We start from the raw sequence: 18,000 nt of genomic DNA, 5'->3' as shown, positions 1-18,000 counted from the left end.
CTTTTTCTGGCTGAAAATGTTATTATGTGTATGTATCACATTTTGTGTGTCTGTTCATCACTTGATGGATATTTGGATAGATTTAAGTCATTTGTCTCTTGTGAATAGGGCTATTAATATTATGAACACTTGAGTACAAGTTTTTGTTTAAATACCTCTTTTCTTTTTTCTTGGATATATTATCTAGGTGAAGAATGGCAAGGTCATATGGTAATTCTATTTAGCTTTTTGAGGAACTGCCAAACCTTTTCCACAATGACTGCACAGTTATACATTTCCAGTAGAGTTCCAGTTTCTCCATATTCTCACCAATGCTTGTTTTTCTGTTTTTTAAAATTATACTAATCATAGGAGGTGTAAAGCAGTGTTTCAGTTTGGTTTTGATTTGCATTTCTCTAATGATTAATGATGTTGAGAATCCTTTCACGTGCATATTGACCATTTTTATGTCATTTTGGGAAAATATTTATTCAAGTTTTTGCCCATTTTAGGTTGGGTTGTCTCTTTTTGCTGTTGAGTTGTAGGAGTTCTTTATATTTTCTGAATATTAAACCCTCATCAGATAAATTATTTGCAAATGTTTTCTCCCATTCTGTTAATTTTCTTACTGTTGTCTTTTGATGCACATTGTAAATGTTTTTTAAAATCAATTTCCATTTTCTTATTTTTATTATTATTATACTTTAAGTTCTGGGATACATGTGCAGAGCATTCAGGTTTGTTACATAGGTATACACATGCCATGGTGGTTTGCTGCACCCATCAACCTGTCATCTACATTAGGCATTTCTCCTAATGCTATCCCTCCCCTAACCCCGCACCCCCTGACAGGCCCCAGTGTGTGATGTTCCCCTCCCTGTGTCCATGTGTTCCCATTGTTCAACTCCCACTTGAGTGAGAACATGCAGTGTTTGGTTTTCTGTTCCTGTGTTAGTTTGCTGAGAATGATGGTTTCCAGCTTCATCCATGTCCCTGGAAAGGACATGAACTCATCCTTTTTTATGGCTGTATAGTATTCCATGGTGTATATGTGCCAAATTTTCTTTATCCAGTCAATCGTTGATGGGCATTTGGGTTGGTTACAAGTCTTTGCTATTGTGAATGGTGCCACAATAAACATACGTGTGCATGTGTCTTTATAGTAGAATTATTTATAATCCTTTGGGTATATACTCAGTAATGGGATTGCTGGGTCCAATGGTATTTCTAGTTCTAGATCCTTGAGGAATCGCCACACTATCTTCCACAATGGTTGAACTAATTTACACTCCCACCAGCAGTGTAAAAGCGTTCCTATTTCTCCACATCCTTTCCAGCATCTGTTGTTTCCTGACTTTTTAATGATTGCCATTGTAACTGGCATGAGATGGTATCTCATTGTGGTTTTGATTTGCATATCTCTAATGACCAGTGATGATGAGCTTTTTTTTCATATGCTTTCTTATGTTTGTTGGCCACATAAATGTCTTCTTTTGAGAAGTGTCTGTTCATATCCTTCGCCCACTTTTTGATGGGGTTGTTTTTTTTCTTGTAAGTTTGTTTAAGTTCTTTGTAGGTTCTGGATATTAGCCCTTTTTCAGATGGATAGATTGCAAAAATTTTCTCCCATTCTGTAGGCTGCCTGTTCACTCTGATGGTAGTTTCTTTTGCTGTGCAGAAGCTCTTTGGTTTAATTAGATCCCATTTGTCAATTTTGGCTTTTGTTGCTGTTGATTTTGGTGTTTTAGCCATGGGTGAAATTTTTTGATGAAGTCCATTTAATCTGTTTTTTTTTCTTTCTTTTCTTAATCTTGCTTTTGATATTATATCCAAGAAACCATTGCCAAATCTAAGGTCATGAAGGTTTACCCCTATGTATTTGAATTAGTCTGCTCTCACACTGCTATGAAGAAACACCCAAGACTGGTTAATTTATAAAGGAAAGAGGTTTAATTGACTTACAGTTTCCCGCTGCTGAGGAGGCCTCAGGAAACTTACAATCATGGCAGAAGGCAAAGGAGAAGCAGGCATCTTCTTCACAGGGTGGCAGTACGGAGTTAGTGCAAGCAGGGTAAATGCCAGACACTTATAAAACCACCAGATCTTGTGAGGCTCACTCATATCACGAGAACAGCATGGGGGAAGCTGCCCTCGTGATCTAATTACCACCACCTGGTCCTGCCCTTGACACATGAGGATTATGGGGATTACACAGCTTACAATTCACGATGAGATTTTGGGTGGGGACACAGCCAAACCATATCACTATTCTAAGAGTGTGATAATTTATCTCTTATATTTTGTCTTTAATCTATTTGGAATTAAATATTACATACAGTATGAAAAGGAGTCTAGCTTCATATTTTTTATTTCAGCCAAATATTCATCATATTACATAATCATGTAAGTTATATGCAGTAAAATCTTCTCCCTTCCATGGTATGATACCTGAATAGACTAACCAAGTCCCCAAAATAGATAGGAAGAAAAATATTGTATCCACTGGAACTGCAAGATGAACAGTATGTAGCCTTCTTACAAAGGTTTTTTTTACTTAGTAGTATGAATTTAAGTTTCATCCAGATCTTTTCATGGCTTGATAGCTCATTTATTTTTAGTGGTGGATGATATTCAATTGTCTGGATATACCGCAGTTTATCTATTAATCTAGTAGAGGACATCTTGGTTACTTCCAATTATTGGCAATTATAAATAAAGCCGCTAGAAACATCCATGTGCAAGTTTTTGTGTGGACATACATTTTCAGCTCACTTGCGTGAATACCAAGGAGTTCCATTTCTGTAGTATTTGCTAAGAATATATTTAGTTTTCTAAGAAACCATGACCATCTTCTGAAGTGGCTATATCATGTTGCATTACTACCAGCACTAAATAAGTTTCTGTTGCTCTACCTCCTTTCCAGCACTTAGTGGTGTCGGTGTCCTACGTGTTGACTATTGTATTAAGTGTATAATGGTATCTCACTGTTGTTTTAATTTGCATTTTCCCGATGACGTATAATGTGGAGCATCTTTTCATATGTTTATTTGCCATCTGTATATCTTCTTAGGTGAGGTGTCTGTTAAGGTCATTAGCCCATTTTTTAATCTTGTTGTTAGTTTTCTTATTGTTTGGTTTTAAGAGTTCTTCGTATATTATAGATAACAGTTGTTTATCACATATGTCTTTTGCAAATATTTTGTCCTGGTTTGTGGCTTATCTTCTCATTACCTTAACAGTGTCTTTCTCAGAGTAGAAGTTTTTACTTTTAATGAAGTCCCGCTAACCAATACCTTATTTCATGAATCATACCTTTGGTATTATATTTAGAGAATTATCACCATATACAAGGTAATCTAGACTTTTAGAAAATGTAACCATCTAGGAGCTGTATTTTGCATTTTACTTTTAGTTCTGTTATCCATTTTGAGTTAATTTTTGTGAAATGTGTAGTCTGTGTCTAGATTTTTTTTTGCATGTGGGTGTTCAGTTGTTTCAGCATAATTTATTGAAAAGACTCTCTTTTCTCTATTGTATTGCCTTTGCTCCTTTGTTAAAGATCAGTTGGCCATATTTACATGGGTCTATTTCTGGGCTCTCTGTTCTGTTGCATTTATTTGCCTGTCCTTTTGTTGATAACACACTGTTTTGATTACTATAGCTTTATAGTAATTTTTAAAGTTGAGTAGTGTTGGTCCAACTTTGTTCTTCTCCAAGAGTGTGTCAGCTATTATGGGCCTTTTGCCTCTCCATATAAACTTTAGAATCAGTTTGTCAGTAGCTACAAAATAACTTGCTGCAATTTTGGTTGGGATTGCACTGAATTTCTAGATCAAATTTGGAAGAATTAATATCTTGACAATATTGAATTCTCCTATCCATGTACATGGAATATCTCTGCATTTATTTAGTTATTTTATTTCCTTCATCAGTGTTTCATAGTTTCACTCCTATAGATATTGTGCATATTCTGCTAGATTTATACCTAAGTGTTTCATTTTTAGGTGCTAATGTAAATGTTATCATTTTTAAATTACAAATTCTACTTTTTCATTGCTTGTATTTAGGAAAGTCATTTTAAAAATATATTAATCTTGTATCCTGCAACCTTGCCATAATTACTTATCAGTTCCAGAAGTTTTTTTGTTGTTGTCACTTCTTTCATATTTCATACATACACAATCATTTCATCTGCACATGAAAACAGTTTTCTTTCTTCCAGTCAGTATAACTTTAATTTATTTTTCTTGTCTTTACTGCATTAGCTAGGATTTCCATTATGACGTAGAAAAGCAGTGGTGAAAGGGAAAATACCTGCCTCATTCCTGATCTTACTGATAAACCAAGTTTCTCACCATTAAGTATGATATTAGCTGTAGGTTTTTGGTAAATGTCCTGTATCAAGTTGAGGAAGTTCTCCTCTATTTTTAGTTTGCTGAGACAACTTTATTCTTTTATCTGTGGATATCCAGTTCTCTCATTACCATCACCACATGTAGAAAAAGGACAAGATTTTTAATAAATGGTGATTGAGTCCTGTATTAGTTTGTTTTCACGCTGCTGATAAAGATGTATCCAAAACTGGGAACAAAAAGAGGTTTAATTGGACTTACAGTTCCACATGGCTCGGGAGGCCTCAGAATTACGGCAGGAGGTAAAAGGCACTTCTTACATGGCGGCAGCAAGAGAAAAATGAGGAAGAAACAAAATCATCAGAAACCCCTGATAAGCCCGTAAGATTTCATGAGTCTTATTCACCATCACAAGAATAGCACAGGAGAGACCACCCTCCTGATTCAATTACCTCCTCCTGGGTCCTAACCACAACACATGGGAATTCTGGGAGATACAATTTGAGTTGAGATTTTGGTGGGGACAAGGCCAAAACATATCATTCTGCCCCTGGCCCCTCCAAATCTCATGTCCTCACATTTTAAAACCAATTATGGCTTCCCAACAATCCCCCAAAGTCTTAACTCATTTCAGCATCAGCCCAAAAGTCCACAGTCCAAAGTCTCGTGAGACAAGGCGAGTCCTTTCTGCCTATGAGCTTGTAAAATCAAAACCAGTCTAGTTTCTTCCTGGATACAATGGGGGTGCAGGTAGTGGGGTAAGTACAACCATTCCAAATGGGAGAAATTGGCCAAAAAGAAGGGGTTACAGGGCCCATGCAAGTCCGAAATCCAGTGGGGCAGTCAAATTTTAAAGCTTCAAAATGATCTCCTTCAACTCTAGGTCTCACATCCAGGTCATGCTGATGCAAGAAGTGGGTTCCCACAGTCTTGGGCAGCTCTGCCCTGTGGCTTTGCAGGGTACAGCCTCCCTCCTAGCTGCTTTCATGGGTTGGCATTGTTTGTGGCTTTTCCATGTACACGGTGCAAGCTGTCAGTGGATCTACCATTCTGGGGTCTGGAGGATGGTGGCGTCTTCTCACAGCTCCGCTAGGTGGTGCCTAAGTAGGGACTCTGTGTGAGTGTTCTGACCCCACATTTCCCTTCTGCACTGCCCTAGCAGAGGTTCTCCATAAGGGCCCCGCCCCTGTAGCAAACTTTTACCTGGGCATCCAGGCATTTCTTACATTCTGAAATCCAGGCAGAGATTCCCAAACCTCAGTTCTTGACTTCTGTACACCTGCATGCTCAACACCACGTGGAAACTGCCAAGGCTTGGGGCTTCCACCCTCTGAAGCCACAGCCCAAGCTGTATGTTGGCCCCTTTTGACTACAGCTGGAGCAGCTGGGACACAGGGCACCAAGTGCCCAGGCTGTATACAGCATGGGAACCCTGTGCCCAGCCCACAAGAACAGTTTTTTCCTCCTGGGCCTCCGGGCCTGTGATTGGAGGGACTGCCAGGAAGTTCTCTGACATGGCCTGGAGACATTTTCCCCTTGGTCTTGGGGATTAACATTAGGCTCCTTGCTACTTATGCAGATTTCTGCAGCCGGCTTGAATTTCTCCCCAGAAAATGGGTTTTTATTTCTTATTACATAGTCAGGCTGCAAACTTTCCAAACTTTTATGCTCTGCTTCTCTTATAAAACTGAATGCCTTTAACAGCACCCAAGTTACCTCTTGAATGCTTTGCTGCTTAGAAATTTAATCCACCAGATACCTTAAATTATCTCTCTGAAGTTCAAAGTTCCACAGATCTCTATGGCAGGGGCAAAATGCTGCCAGTCTCTTTGCCAAAACATAACAAGAGTCACCTTTGCTCCAGTTCCCAACAGGTCCCTCATCTCCATCTGAGACCATCTCTGCCTGAATTTTATTGTCCATATCGCTATCAACGTTTTGGGCAAAGCCATTCAACAAGTCTCTAGGAAGTTCCAAACTTTCCCACATTTTCCTGTCTTCTTCTGAGCCCTGTCCCAACCTCTGCCTGTTACCCAGTTTCAAAGTCAGTTTCACATTTTAGGGTGTCTTTTGAGCAACACCCCACTCTACTGGTACCAATTTACTGTATTAGTTTGTTTTCGCGCTGCTGATAAATGCATATCCGAGACTGGGAAGAAAAAGAGGTTTAATTGGACTTACAGTTCCACATGACTGGGGAGGCCTCAGAATCATGGCAGGAGGTAAAAGGCACTTCTAACATGGCAGTGACAATATAAAAATAAGGAGGAAGCACAAATAGAAACCCCTGATAAACCCATCAGATTTTGTGAGACTTATTCACTATCATGAGAATAGCATGGGAGAGACCAGCCCCTATGATTCAATTACCTCCCCCTAGGTCCCTCCCACAACACGTGGGAATTCTGGGAGGTACAATTCGAGTGGAGATTTGGGTGGGGACACAGTCAAACCATATCAAGTCCCATCAATGGAATGTGAGTGGAAATGATGTGAGCATTTCTTCACCATGGATTTTAAGAAGGAAATGAACTACTTCTATTCTCCTTTTTCTCATTTGCTGGCTAGATGCAGGCTGTGATGAGGCCTTATCATGATGAGGCAGGAAGTGATGGTTAGTTAATGAGAAACAACAACAAAAGGTAGTGTAGATTTCTCATTATTTTTTCTATTATAGAAAGCAACTTGACATTCCATTAATTTCTAATATTTATTGGCATTGTGGAAATTCAGGTTTTCTTCTCCCTGTAAAGCTAATTAGCTCTCCTTGCCAGCTCCTATAGTTCTAAAAATCCTCAAGGGGTATTTCCCATGTCCTGAATTTTTGGGGTTTTCCTGTGATTCTTCCAGTTGTTGCTGCCATTCTAAGCTGTATTGCCAGGCACTTAAGGTCCTCTAACTGTTCTAATTTTCCTAACCCCGCCTATACACAGGTTTTTCATGATGTCAGAGCTGAGTAGTAGTCAAAAGTTTAAATCCATGTTGGGAGGATATTTTCCTCTCTTTAGTTTATGCTTTATTAATGGGATCTGCACACTGGAGCGTTATAGAGTTTACTAAAAGACAGTTATTTCCTGGATATGTATAAACCTGCCTTTGCTATGATAGATATACAGTTGAGGGTTTCTGTTGGAACAGGCACAAATAGGAGTTCTATAATAATTTCAGCGTTGCTATTAGAATAGCTATACTTCCCTAATGGCAAGGCATTGTTCATGGGCTAGGGTCCTTGTGCCTGACTTGGTTTTTCTTCAAGATTAATTCTCTTGAAGTAGACCCCATCCCAAATATGACCTGAAAATATTCTTTGGTCAGGCCTCCCCACCAGTTCTGCAAATGTACCCTGTCTCAGGTAGTAGAGGCAGGCTGAGATCTTTCCCATAGCATTTTCAGGCTACACTGAAAATAGACATCTGTTGGGCCAATTTCACCATATAGTTCACCAGACCCACCTCAGCCTAGTTATTCCTGACTACAGGGGACTTTAATTTCTGTGTACAACCTTTGAAACTTTGGGATAGAAGGAGATACATTATAAGAAAACACAGGGTTTGGCTCAGCCTTGGCCAAAAGAGAAGTCTCAGAAGGAAGCTTTGCTTGAGGCCCATAAAGGATGGTATAGAGGCAAGTAAAACTAAATAGGCAAAAACAAGTCCATGACCATGGTGATTGAGACAGACAAGAGGAGAACAGGCAAGTGATAGGCTGGTGTGCAAGTTCATGAGCATGCGTGAGGGTGGTGGGTGGGATTTGGAAGAAAACAGTGAGTATGATGCGTGAGCACAGCTGCATCTGTATCATGGACTTAATGCTTATAGATTATTTGGCTCTGACATTTAGATTTCAGAGGTAAGTCAGGGTTACACAGGTGCTAGTGTAGGCACTGAGGAGTAGAAAGATGACTGTTGGAATTTATTGAACTGGAATCAATTATAGAAGGAAATAAATAGTGCTTAGCAGTCAGAATATCTTATTTCAATCTTTTATTTGCTCAAAGGTTTTAAAAATAATAATCTATTTGATACATACCCATACAAAGCTAACACATGAAAAGCTTAAAGTAGGGCCTTTATCACTTCAATACATACTAACCAATACAAGACGATGTTTTCTAAGAGTACTGACAACAAATTGTCCAACACACATTTTAAAGTTTCACACAGTAAAATTTGTCAGCTTTTGGTAGAACCATTCATCTGTCAGTAAATATCTTGGAATAAAGATCCTAGCACCTCCAGAATTACCACAGAAGCTTGCACAAGTGTGATTTTGTACATACTTATAAAACAGTGAAGGGGATTGGTGGCTGTATTGGTGAGATGAGCTCTAAAGTATTTCTCAGAGACTGAAGCACAGGTAAAGAAAGGCAATGGGAATAGAATTCATCAGGATGGTGAGTGTATTCTGTTCCTACTCCTGCTGTTGTTACCAACCAACACAGTGGGTAGGTTCAGTCATTTGACATCAACCCCATGACCACAGCAAGGATTTAGTAAGGGGATTTATTACTTGTAACAAAGTAATGAGAACACTAGGGATACTTCCCAAAACAGTGTCTCCCTGTGTCGCCCAGGCTGGAGTGCAGTGGCGTGATCTCGATCTCGGCTCACTGCAAGCTCCGCCTCCCAGGTTCACGCTATTCTTCTGCCTCAGCCTCCCGAGTAGCTGGGACTATAGGCGTCCACCACTGCGCCCGGCTAATTTTTTTGTATTTTTTAGTAGAGACGGGGTTTCACCGTGATCTCAATCTCCTGATCTTGTGATCCGTCCACCTCGGCCTCCCAAAGTGCTGAGATTACAGGCGTGAGCCACCGTGCCCGGCCTTAAAGGTTTTCATAAACATAGGGTATTAAGGGTATATCCTGGTGGCTTTTGATCTTACAATGAGGTGATGCTGAGAGGCATGATCTGACTGGTTCCTGCCATGCAGTGTCCATTTCTTAATTCAGCCCTGCTCCTAATTCCAAACACTAACATTCTCCCTCTGATTGCATGCTTGGTTCATCTGGGGATGCTCACCTAACATGATCTGAGGGTCCCTGGCAACTGAAAGACAATGCACAACTTTGTTATATAAAAGTTAAACTAGATAGGTCTTGGGCTGCTACCCTGTAACCAGTTACCATACATGGAATGGCTTAAAATAATACCAATTTATTATTGTCTTACAGTCCTGGAGGTTGGAAATCTGCAAAGGGCTTCAGCACATTAAAATCAGGATGTTGCCAGAGGAGCTATCGCTCTGGGATTTCTAGGGAAGAATCTGTTTCTTTGTCTTTTCCAGGTTCTGGAGACAGCCTGTATTTCTTGGATCTTGGCTTCCTTCCATCTTCAAAGCCAACAATGACTAGTGTAGACTTTCTCATGCTGCTTCAATCTAACATGGAGTCCCTGCCTTCCACATCTAAAGTACCCTTTCAATTACATTGGCCAATCCAGCATAATCTTAAATTAAACTCAGCTGAATAGCAATCTTAATGATCCTTGGTCAGGTAATAGAAAATGGTACATGTTCTGGAGAACAGGACGGGGACATCTTTAGGGGACCATTACCTGCCAAACACAATGAGGGTAGCGTCTAAATGAGTTTTCAAATGGACAGCAGTAACAACATCGACTTGGTGTTTAACCACATTGCTCTGTCTGTCCCATGCAGGAAGCAGGGAAAGGAGGGGCTCAAGAGTAGAGGACGGATGTGGGGGTGAAAGAAGAGGATTCAAAAGGAGCCAGGTTGCTTTGTCTCAGGGAGGGGAGTGCACAGTGAGATCCTCTCCTGAGAATGACTGCTTAAACAATAGGTAGTTGTGGAAGGTGGCTGAGATCCAAGCTGGTTCGAATACCAGCCACGTTTCCACAGTGCCAAGTATCATGGCAAGAGAAGACTTGACAGGGAACCGAAGAGGAGCCAGGACCATCCCTACCTGGTGCCATCAAAGAGAAAGGACTGTTATGACCTCCTGCGGGTCCTGACAGGGAAAGGCCCTCTTTCGGGGGCAACTGTGGAGACGGTGCAATGCCAACGTGAGCCACCATTTGAAATGAGAAAAAGCGGTGTGGCAGAAAGAAATGAGTCTGGTGCAGACGAGTGGTTGGTTTCCTAGGGTCAGAGGTCTAGGTCTACCTTCTTTTAGAAGAGAGGCAGTGGTGAGGCCTTGATGGGAGCCCCCTGCCCCGGAGTTCACTTAAGAGCAGGTGTACCTTCCTCCCCTGCGTGACTCCATGAAGCTGAGAAAGAAACGCACAGAACGACCACCCTAGAGCCCCGGGTCTGTCTGGCCTGAAATCGCCTCTCCCCTCCCACACTGCAGTACTGACACCCCCTCTCCCATTAGCGTCCACGAAGGAGGGTGAGCAGACTAGGGAGAGGGAGAGGGCAAACACCCAGCAGTCCTTGTAAGAGGGCGGTTGGGGCGGGGGTGCAGACACACCAAGGAGCGGTTTGGTATCCATCCGCTGTTCCCTCCAGCGCAGCTCTTCCCGACCTCGCGATCCTGTCCCCTGCCCGGGCCCGCAGCCGCCCGCCCGTGCCATATATTATAGCAGCGCCAGAAATGTGGTGGTGGTCGCCACGTTAGGGTCCGCGGGGGCCTCCTGAGGCACCCCGGTGCCAATCCGCAGGGCCAGGCTGGGGCTCGTCGTGGCCCCGCCCACCTCTGGGTTGGAACTAAGGTGGTTCTGTGAGGGGGCGTCGAGCACTTTCGCGCCGTATCCTTCCGCCCCCCTTCCCGACACCCTTGCGGCGAGTGGTTCCTGCCGCATCCTGCGCAGCCCCTGCCCAGTTTGGTGCAGAGGCGTGGGGGGCGGGACTCGTTTTTGCCATTCGGATCGCTGGGAAAGCGGTGGGAATCCAGCTGAGGAGCCGCCAGAGGAGAGCTGAAGAGAGGAGGGGGAGGCCGACGACCTGGGCTCTGGGCCTCTGAAGGCAAGTTGGGGTGCGTGAGGTGGGGGGCCGTGGTGTGGGGGTGGTCCGCCAGGGTGGATCGGCTGGCAACCTGCCCCCGCCCCCGACCCTGACAGCCTGGCGAGGAGGAGACGATCCGGTCGGAGCCGGGCGCCGGAGAGAGGTGCGCAGTGCCCGAGATGCCTGCTATGGGGAGGCCCTGACTGGTGCGGGCCAGGCCGGGCCAAGGGCTGAGGGGCTGCCTCCAGAGGAGCTGTCAGATCGTCTGGAGGAGAACCGCGCTGACCGCTTCCCGGCCAGCTTTGCAGGCGCCCGCGCGCCGCCCTCGACGGTTTCTATACCTAGAGAGGGCTGTGGGGGAGGCTCCTTCGGGAGAAATGGCCAAACGGGAGCCGTTGTGGGGGACGCCCGGGGAGGCAATTGTGGGGGCGCCTGGGGAGGCCCTCGTGGCCGGCGTCCCAGCTCTGTGCCCAGCCTACGGGAGGTGGGTCGCGTTAGCTGCTCCAGGCCCTGATTCGGGAAAGGGGCCTGTGGGGCCGCGTATCCTGGGTGCTGTCCCTTCCCACAGGCTCCAGGTTGAGGTCAAAGTCTTCTGTCTGCGCGGTAGGTCTGGCGTATTCTGACAGGACACAGTGAGCATCTGTAGAGGAGAGGCTTGAGATAAAGGAGGAGCACGAGTATTGCCTGGATTTCTGGAGGTGTGTGGGGATGTGGGGTGGGCGCCAAACACTGGAGAACCGAATCGGGGTCGGGGACTGCGACCAGAGCAGGTCAGGCATCCAGGAGCACCTCCTAATCTTCCCCTCTCTGATGGTGTTCCAGGCGCTTCCCGCACCTTTCATTCCTGCCTGCCTCCCCCACAGTCCTAAACTGGGGACTTGAAGGGTGAGCTTTGGAGGTAGGGATGATGAGGGAGACATACTGACAAGTACCAATTCACAACCTGTTTTCTAGAATATGCGGCGCCCTTCCCCCATTTTATGCTGCGCAGAGCAAGGGGATGTGGCGCACCTAGTGGTGAATCCTCAGAATTGGAGAAGGAAGTAATGAGAAGAGTATGACGTCAGGAGAAGGAGTTGTTATCTCTAGAACCTTGAAGCAGGGCCTAAACAAAATGAGAATATTCCACCAGCAAAACCCCGAATGTTGAAAGACAGATATCAATAATATGGGGATTCTTATCCTTGGCGTTGGTTTCTCTACCAAGGGCTCTACTGCCACCCCTCATTTCCTGACTGTCTTCCTTTTTCATCTGTTTGTCCATAGGCCTGCTTTAAGGCTGGCCAGTTCTGCAAGAAAGGCAAGGAGGAGGAGACTGGCTCACAGCTCTGGAGGTTGGTGAGAAGGGGGAGGGGTCAGTTCAGGGGACAGTTGGAGAAAGAGAGCATGGCAGGTGGCTTTGAGCCCAGTGGGTGCAGACTCACTTCTACTCTGCTGGATTTGCACAGTGTCAGCATCCTTTTTATTTCTTGCAGGAGACACGAGATAGGTGTAGGTTGGGTTGTGACTCAGAAAAGACCTGAGAGCAGGGACCAGGACTCAGGAAACAATAGATACATTGAACCCTTGAATGGGAAGAGAGATATTTGTCACAGGGGCCAGAGTGCCTGCCTATCTACCATTCTCCATTCTCTCCTGTATGTTTACTTGTCTGTAGGACCCCCTTCTGTCAGCTGTGGGGCTTGACACCACTTGAACAAGAAAAGGAGGGGGAAACTGCACCACATCAGTGAAGGTTGGTATGAGAGCGGGTATACTTTTGGGGGGGGGGGTGGTGGGGACCAGCATGGGTCCAGGAGTGATTAGGGTCCAATCTGGGGGCTTCTCAGCCCCTCCCATTGCCAACACACTTTCCCACCGTTGTTGGACCTGTTTTGTAGCAGGCAGCTGGTCCAGAGAGACTTTCTCAAAGCCCAGCTGTCCCACCTAGCATTCAACATCAGTCTCACTGCACATGGGGTGACACAATTGGAAGAGACTCAAAGCCCCATTTCATTCTTTCTCCCTAGATCCACCTCCAGTGGCTGCTCTGCTGGTGGTGGAGTTGCTGCTGACAACCACCCTCAACGGGTCTGCACCCATCCAGGAAATATCTGTCTTCCTCAAGCTTGGTTGTGCCTGTTCTACACACTATCTGTATTATTGAATTATTGACTGAGACTGTGTTTGGGAAGGAGGCTGAGTGACTACTGGACTGGATATTGACTGTAACTCTTGGTTCCAAGCTTATATCCTCAATCACCTAAAGATCAGAGTGTGAAGAAACAAACCTGTGACAGATCTGTGGTTGAAGTTTAGACTGGGGGAGGAGTATATTACTGGACTTTCTTTGTAACTTGTACCATGACTGGGGCAGAGATTGAGTCTGGTGCCCAGGTCAAGCCTGAAAAGAAGCCTGGGGAAGAGGTTGTAGGTGGGGCTGAGATAGAGAATGATGTCCCTCTGGTGGTCAGACCCAAGGTTAGGACCCAGGCAACTACTGGGGCAAGGCCCAAAACTGAGACCAAGTCTGTGCCTGGGGCAAGGCCCAAAACTGATGCCCAAGCAATGTCTGGGGCAAGGCCCAAAACTGAGGCCCAAGTAATGGGTGGTGCAAGACCCAAAACGGAGGCTCAAGGAATGGCAGGAGCTAGACCCAAAACTGATGCCAGGGCAGTAGGTGGTGCTCGTCCTAAAACTGATGCCAAGGCAATCCCTGGAACAAGGCCCAAGGATGAAGCTCAGGCATGGGCCCAGAGTGAATTTGGGACTGAAGCTGTGTCACAGGCAGAAGGGGTGTCCCAGACTAATGCCGTTGCCTGGCCACTGGCCACTGCTGAGTCTGGATCAGTTAATAAATCTAAGGGCCTGTCTATGGATAGAGAACTAGTTGATGTGGATGCTGAAACCTTTCCTGGCACCCAGGGTCAGAAAGGAATCCAGCCCTGGTTTGGACCAGGGGAGGAGACTAATATGGGGTCTTGGTGCTATTCCAGGCCCAGGGCCAGAGAGGAGGACTCTAATGAGTCTGGGTTCTGGTCAGCAGATGAGACCTCTACAGTGTCTTCTTTCTGGGCTGGAGAAGAGACAAGTATCAGATCATGGCCCAGAGAAGACTCCAATACCAGGTCCAGGCACAGGGCTAAACATCAGACTAATCCCAGGTCCAGGCCCAGATCCAAGCAAGAAGCCTATGTTGATTCCTGGTCTGGATCTGAGGATGAGGCTGGCAACCTATTCTCCTTCTGGGCTGGAGAAAATACCAGTAACTTGTTCAGGCCCAGAGTCAGGGAGGAGGCAAATATCAGATCCAAGCTCAGGACAAATAGAGAAGATTGTTTTGAATCTGAGTCTGAAGATGAGTTCTATAAGCAGTCCTGGGTGTTGCCTGGAGAAGAGGCCAATGGTAGATTCAGGTGCAGAGACAAAGAAGATCCTAATACCGCCTTGAAACCCAGGGTCCAGAAAGATGTTGATGGTGATAGGGTCAAACAAGAACCCAGGTTTGAGGAGGAAGTCATTATTGGGTCCTGGTTCTGGGCAGAAAAAGAGGCCAGTTTGGAGGGTGGAGCTTCAGCAATCTGTGAATCTGAGCCAGGAACTGAGGAGGGGGCCATTGGCGGATCCACGTACTGGGCTGAGGAAAAGTCCAGTTTGGGGGCTGTGGCCAGAGAAGAGGCCAAGCCAGAGTCTGAAGAAGAGGCCATATTTGGGTCTTGGTTCTGGGACAGAGATGAGGCCTGCTTTGACCTAAATCCCTGTCCTGTGTACAAGGTCAATGATAGGTTCAGAGATGCAGCTGAGGAACTTAATGCATCCTCCAGGCCCCAAACCTGGGAAGAGGTCACTGTTGAATTCAAACCTGGTCTTTTTCATGGGGTTGGCTTCCGATCCACAAGCCCCTTTAGAATTCCTGAAGAGGCTTCTGAAATACTTGAGGCAAAGCCCAAGAACATGGAACTTAGCCCAGAAGGGGAAGAGCAGGAATCTTTGCTTCAGCCTAATCAGCCTGATCCTGAGTTTACATTTCAGTATGATCCTTCCTACCGGTCAGTCCGGGAAATTCGAGAGCATCTTAGGGCCAGGGAGAGTGCAGAGTCTGAGGGTTGGTCCTGCAGCTGCATACAATGTGAGCTGAAAATTGGTTCTGAAGAGTTTGAAGAACTCCTTTTATTAATGGACAAAATTAGGGATCCTTTTATTCATGAAATATCTAAAATTGCAATGGGTATGAGAAGTGCTTCTCAGTTTACCCGAGATTTCATTCGAGATTCAGGTGTTGTCTCACTTATTGAAACCTTGCTTAATTATCCATCCTCTAGAGTTAGGACAAGGTTTTTGGAAAATATGATTCACATGGCTCCACCTTATCCAAATCTAAACATGATTGAGACATTCATATGTCAAGTGTGTGAAGAAACCCTTGCACATAGTGTGGATTCCCTTGAGCAGCTAACTGGAATAAGGATGCTTAGACACCTCACTATGACTATTGACTATCACACACTGATTGCCAACTATATGTCCGGGTTTCTGTCCTTATTAACCACAGCCAATGCGAGAACAAAGTTTCATGTTCTGAAAATGCTGTTGAATTTGTCTGAAAATCCTGCTGTGGCAAAAAAACTATTCAGTGCCAAAGCTCTTTCAATATTTGTGGGTCTCTTTAACATAGAAGAGACAAATGATAATATTCAAATTGTTATTAAAATGTTTCAGAATATCAGTAACATTATAAAAAGTGGAAAGATGTCCTTAATTGACGATGATTTCAGTCTTGAGCCGCTTATTTCTGCATTTCGTGAATTTGAGGAGTTAGCTAAGCAACTACAAGCCCAAATAGACAATCAAAATGATCCTGAGGTGGGACAACAAAGTTAATATGATTAACCACCCGCCGCTGATCAGCCTTATGTTCCCAAAGAGCCCTGAGTAGTGCTTTGGTGTTCACAGTCTGTTTTTTTGTTGTAACTTACATTTTTTAATGCTTATGTTAACTTTGTCAAACTCTTGTTTTGAGCTGGATCATTTTGTGGATGCCAGATGAATATCAAAACTGAAAACACATTTGTTGATATTTTTGTCTTGCTGTCCAGATTGCGATATTTTTCAGTATTAAGCTTTCAGTGAACTGTGTCACCTAAGTAAGCTACCCTGCTATTTGTTGTTTAAATATATGGTTCTCTATTTGAGTCTGTGTTTTCAATAAAGTTCTATGTTTAAATTGGCATAAGTGACCCTTCTTCAGTTTAAGAACCATGTATAGATACATCGTGTGCACTTACAAACATAGGTAATTATTAGTATGAGAAACATGCGCTCATTAGAAAATTCTGTTCTTGAGCTAAGAAGGGAGAGATTATTGTGGGCTCTGATACTTGAGGAATGCTTCCGAGAAGAGGGACCCATTTAAATTGGTCGAGATAGAACAAATTTGTCAGGATAGGAGAGCAAGACAAGTTGCCGACCTGCTTGCCCAATTATGAGCCTTCCCAACAAGCAACCTAAAATTAATACTTCTTATAGGACCCATTTAAATTACCATCTTAGCCCTGGGTAAGATAACACAAATCATTAGATTGCTCTTGGAAGTGGGCAGTGGTGGTTTGAAGAAAAGTGTGTAATTGAATAATCTGTTTTGGTAGCATGGATGAACCCAGTCTGCCTAAAACAAGTAAAAGGAGTTTGATGAGAAATGCAGTTAGAAAGTTGAGAAGAGGCCAGTTTGGGGAACAGAGTAAGCCAAATCTGCATATTTAACAATTCAAAGTAAGGTGTTACTTCAATGTTACCTAAACGCTGAAAGAGTAGGATAGCACAATTAAATGGAATGGGGAATATGATTTCCTTTATATGCCTAGACAAAGGAAAGTGTTAAGGAAATACCATGCAGCCGTTGAAATGATTATGTATGGATAGGTTTATTGACACAAAAGGACATTATTTTATATTTGCTGAAACAGAGAACGTGACATGTATGGAAAATTAGATTCCATTTTTAAAACATCTGTAAATGTACACAATTCCTATGCAATTTCAATATGAATTTCTAAACATTTCACAGTCTGGAATAAAATATATACCATGTTAAAAAAAAATGCTTAGAGACAGGCATTGGGGAGATAACAAACATTAATAAGACAAATTAAAATATTAATATGGTTACATTTTGTGTCTTGAGTTATAGATGAGCATGCTGGAAAGGACAATTATATAAATGAATAAACTATAAGTGTTAAAATATGGTTAGAGATAATATCATTTAGCAAAGTTGTAAATGAATGAGCTACCAGAAAGACTAGCTTTTCATAAAATGTTTTAAAGACAAAAATTAAAATTGGCCGGGAACAGTGGCTCATACCTGTAATCCCAGCCCTTTGGGAGGCCGAAACGGGAGGACTGCTTGAGCTCAGGAATTCAAGGCCAGCCTGGGCAACATATTGACGCCTTGTCTCTACTAAAAATACAAAAAGTTAGCCCAGCATGGCAGCACGTGCTTGTAGTCCTAGCTACTCAGGAGGCTGAGGTGGGAGAATCACTTGAGCCTAAGAAGTTGAGGCTGCAGTGAGTCATGATCACACCACTGCACTCCAGCATGGGTGATGTGAGTGAGACCTTGTCTAAAAAAAAAATAAAGTAAAATTACCAAGGGTGGGCCAGGCACGGTGGCTCATGCCTGTAATCCCAGCACTTTGGGAGGCTGAGGTGGGCAGATCACTTGAGGTCAGGAGTTCGAGACCAGGCTGGGCAACATAGCGAAATGCTGTCTCTACTAAAAATACAAAAACT

At 44.0% G+C, this 18,000-nt stretch overlaps 1 protein-coding gene across 1 annotated transcript in view; it reads left to right on the top strand.

The window, feature by feature from the left end:
• Positions 1 to 18,000, top strand: part of LOC101016931 — a 114,435-nt gene that overhangs the window by 42,624 nt on the left and 53,811 nt on the right. The window contains exons 3-5 of the mRNA XM_031660586.1: positions 12,499 to 12,566; positions 12,890 to 12,967; positions 13,242 to 16,087. Coding sequence (XP_031516446.1) covers positions 13,576 to 16,087 — 2,512 coding nt within the window. The 5' untranslated portion in view covers positions 12,499 to 12,566; positions 12,890 to 12,967; positions 13,242 to 13,575. The remainder of the gene's footprint in view (positions 1 to 12,498; positions 12,567 to 12,889; positions 12,968 to 13,241; positions 16,088 to 18,000) is intronic.

The sequence above is a fragment of the Papio anubis genome, chromosome X (genome assembly GCF_008728515.1).
Source record: "Papio anubis isolate 15944 chromosome X, Panubis1.0, whole genome shotgun sequence".
Classification (NCBI taxonomy): Eukaryota; Metazoa; Chordata; class Mammalia; order Primates; family Cercopithecidae; genus Papio; species Papio anubis.
The sequence above is the reverse complement of the archived record's forward strand: the minus strand, read 5'-3'. Positions and strand labels throughout refer to the sequence as shown.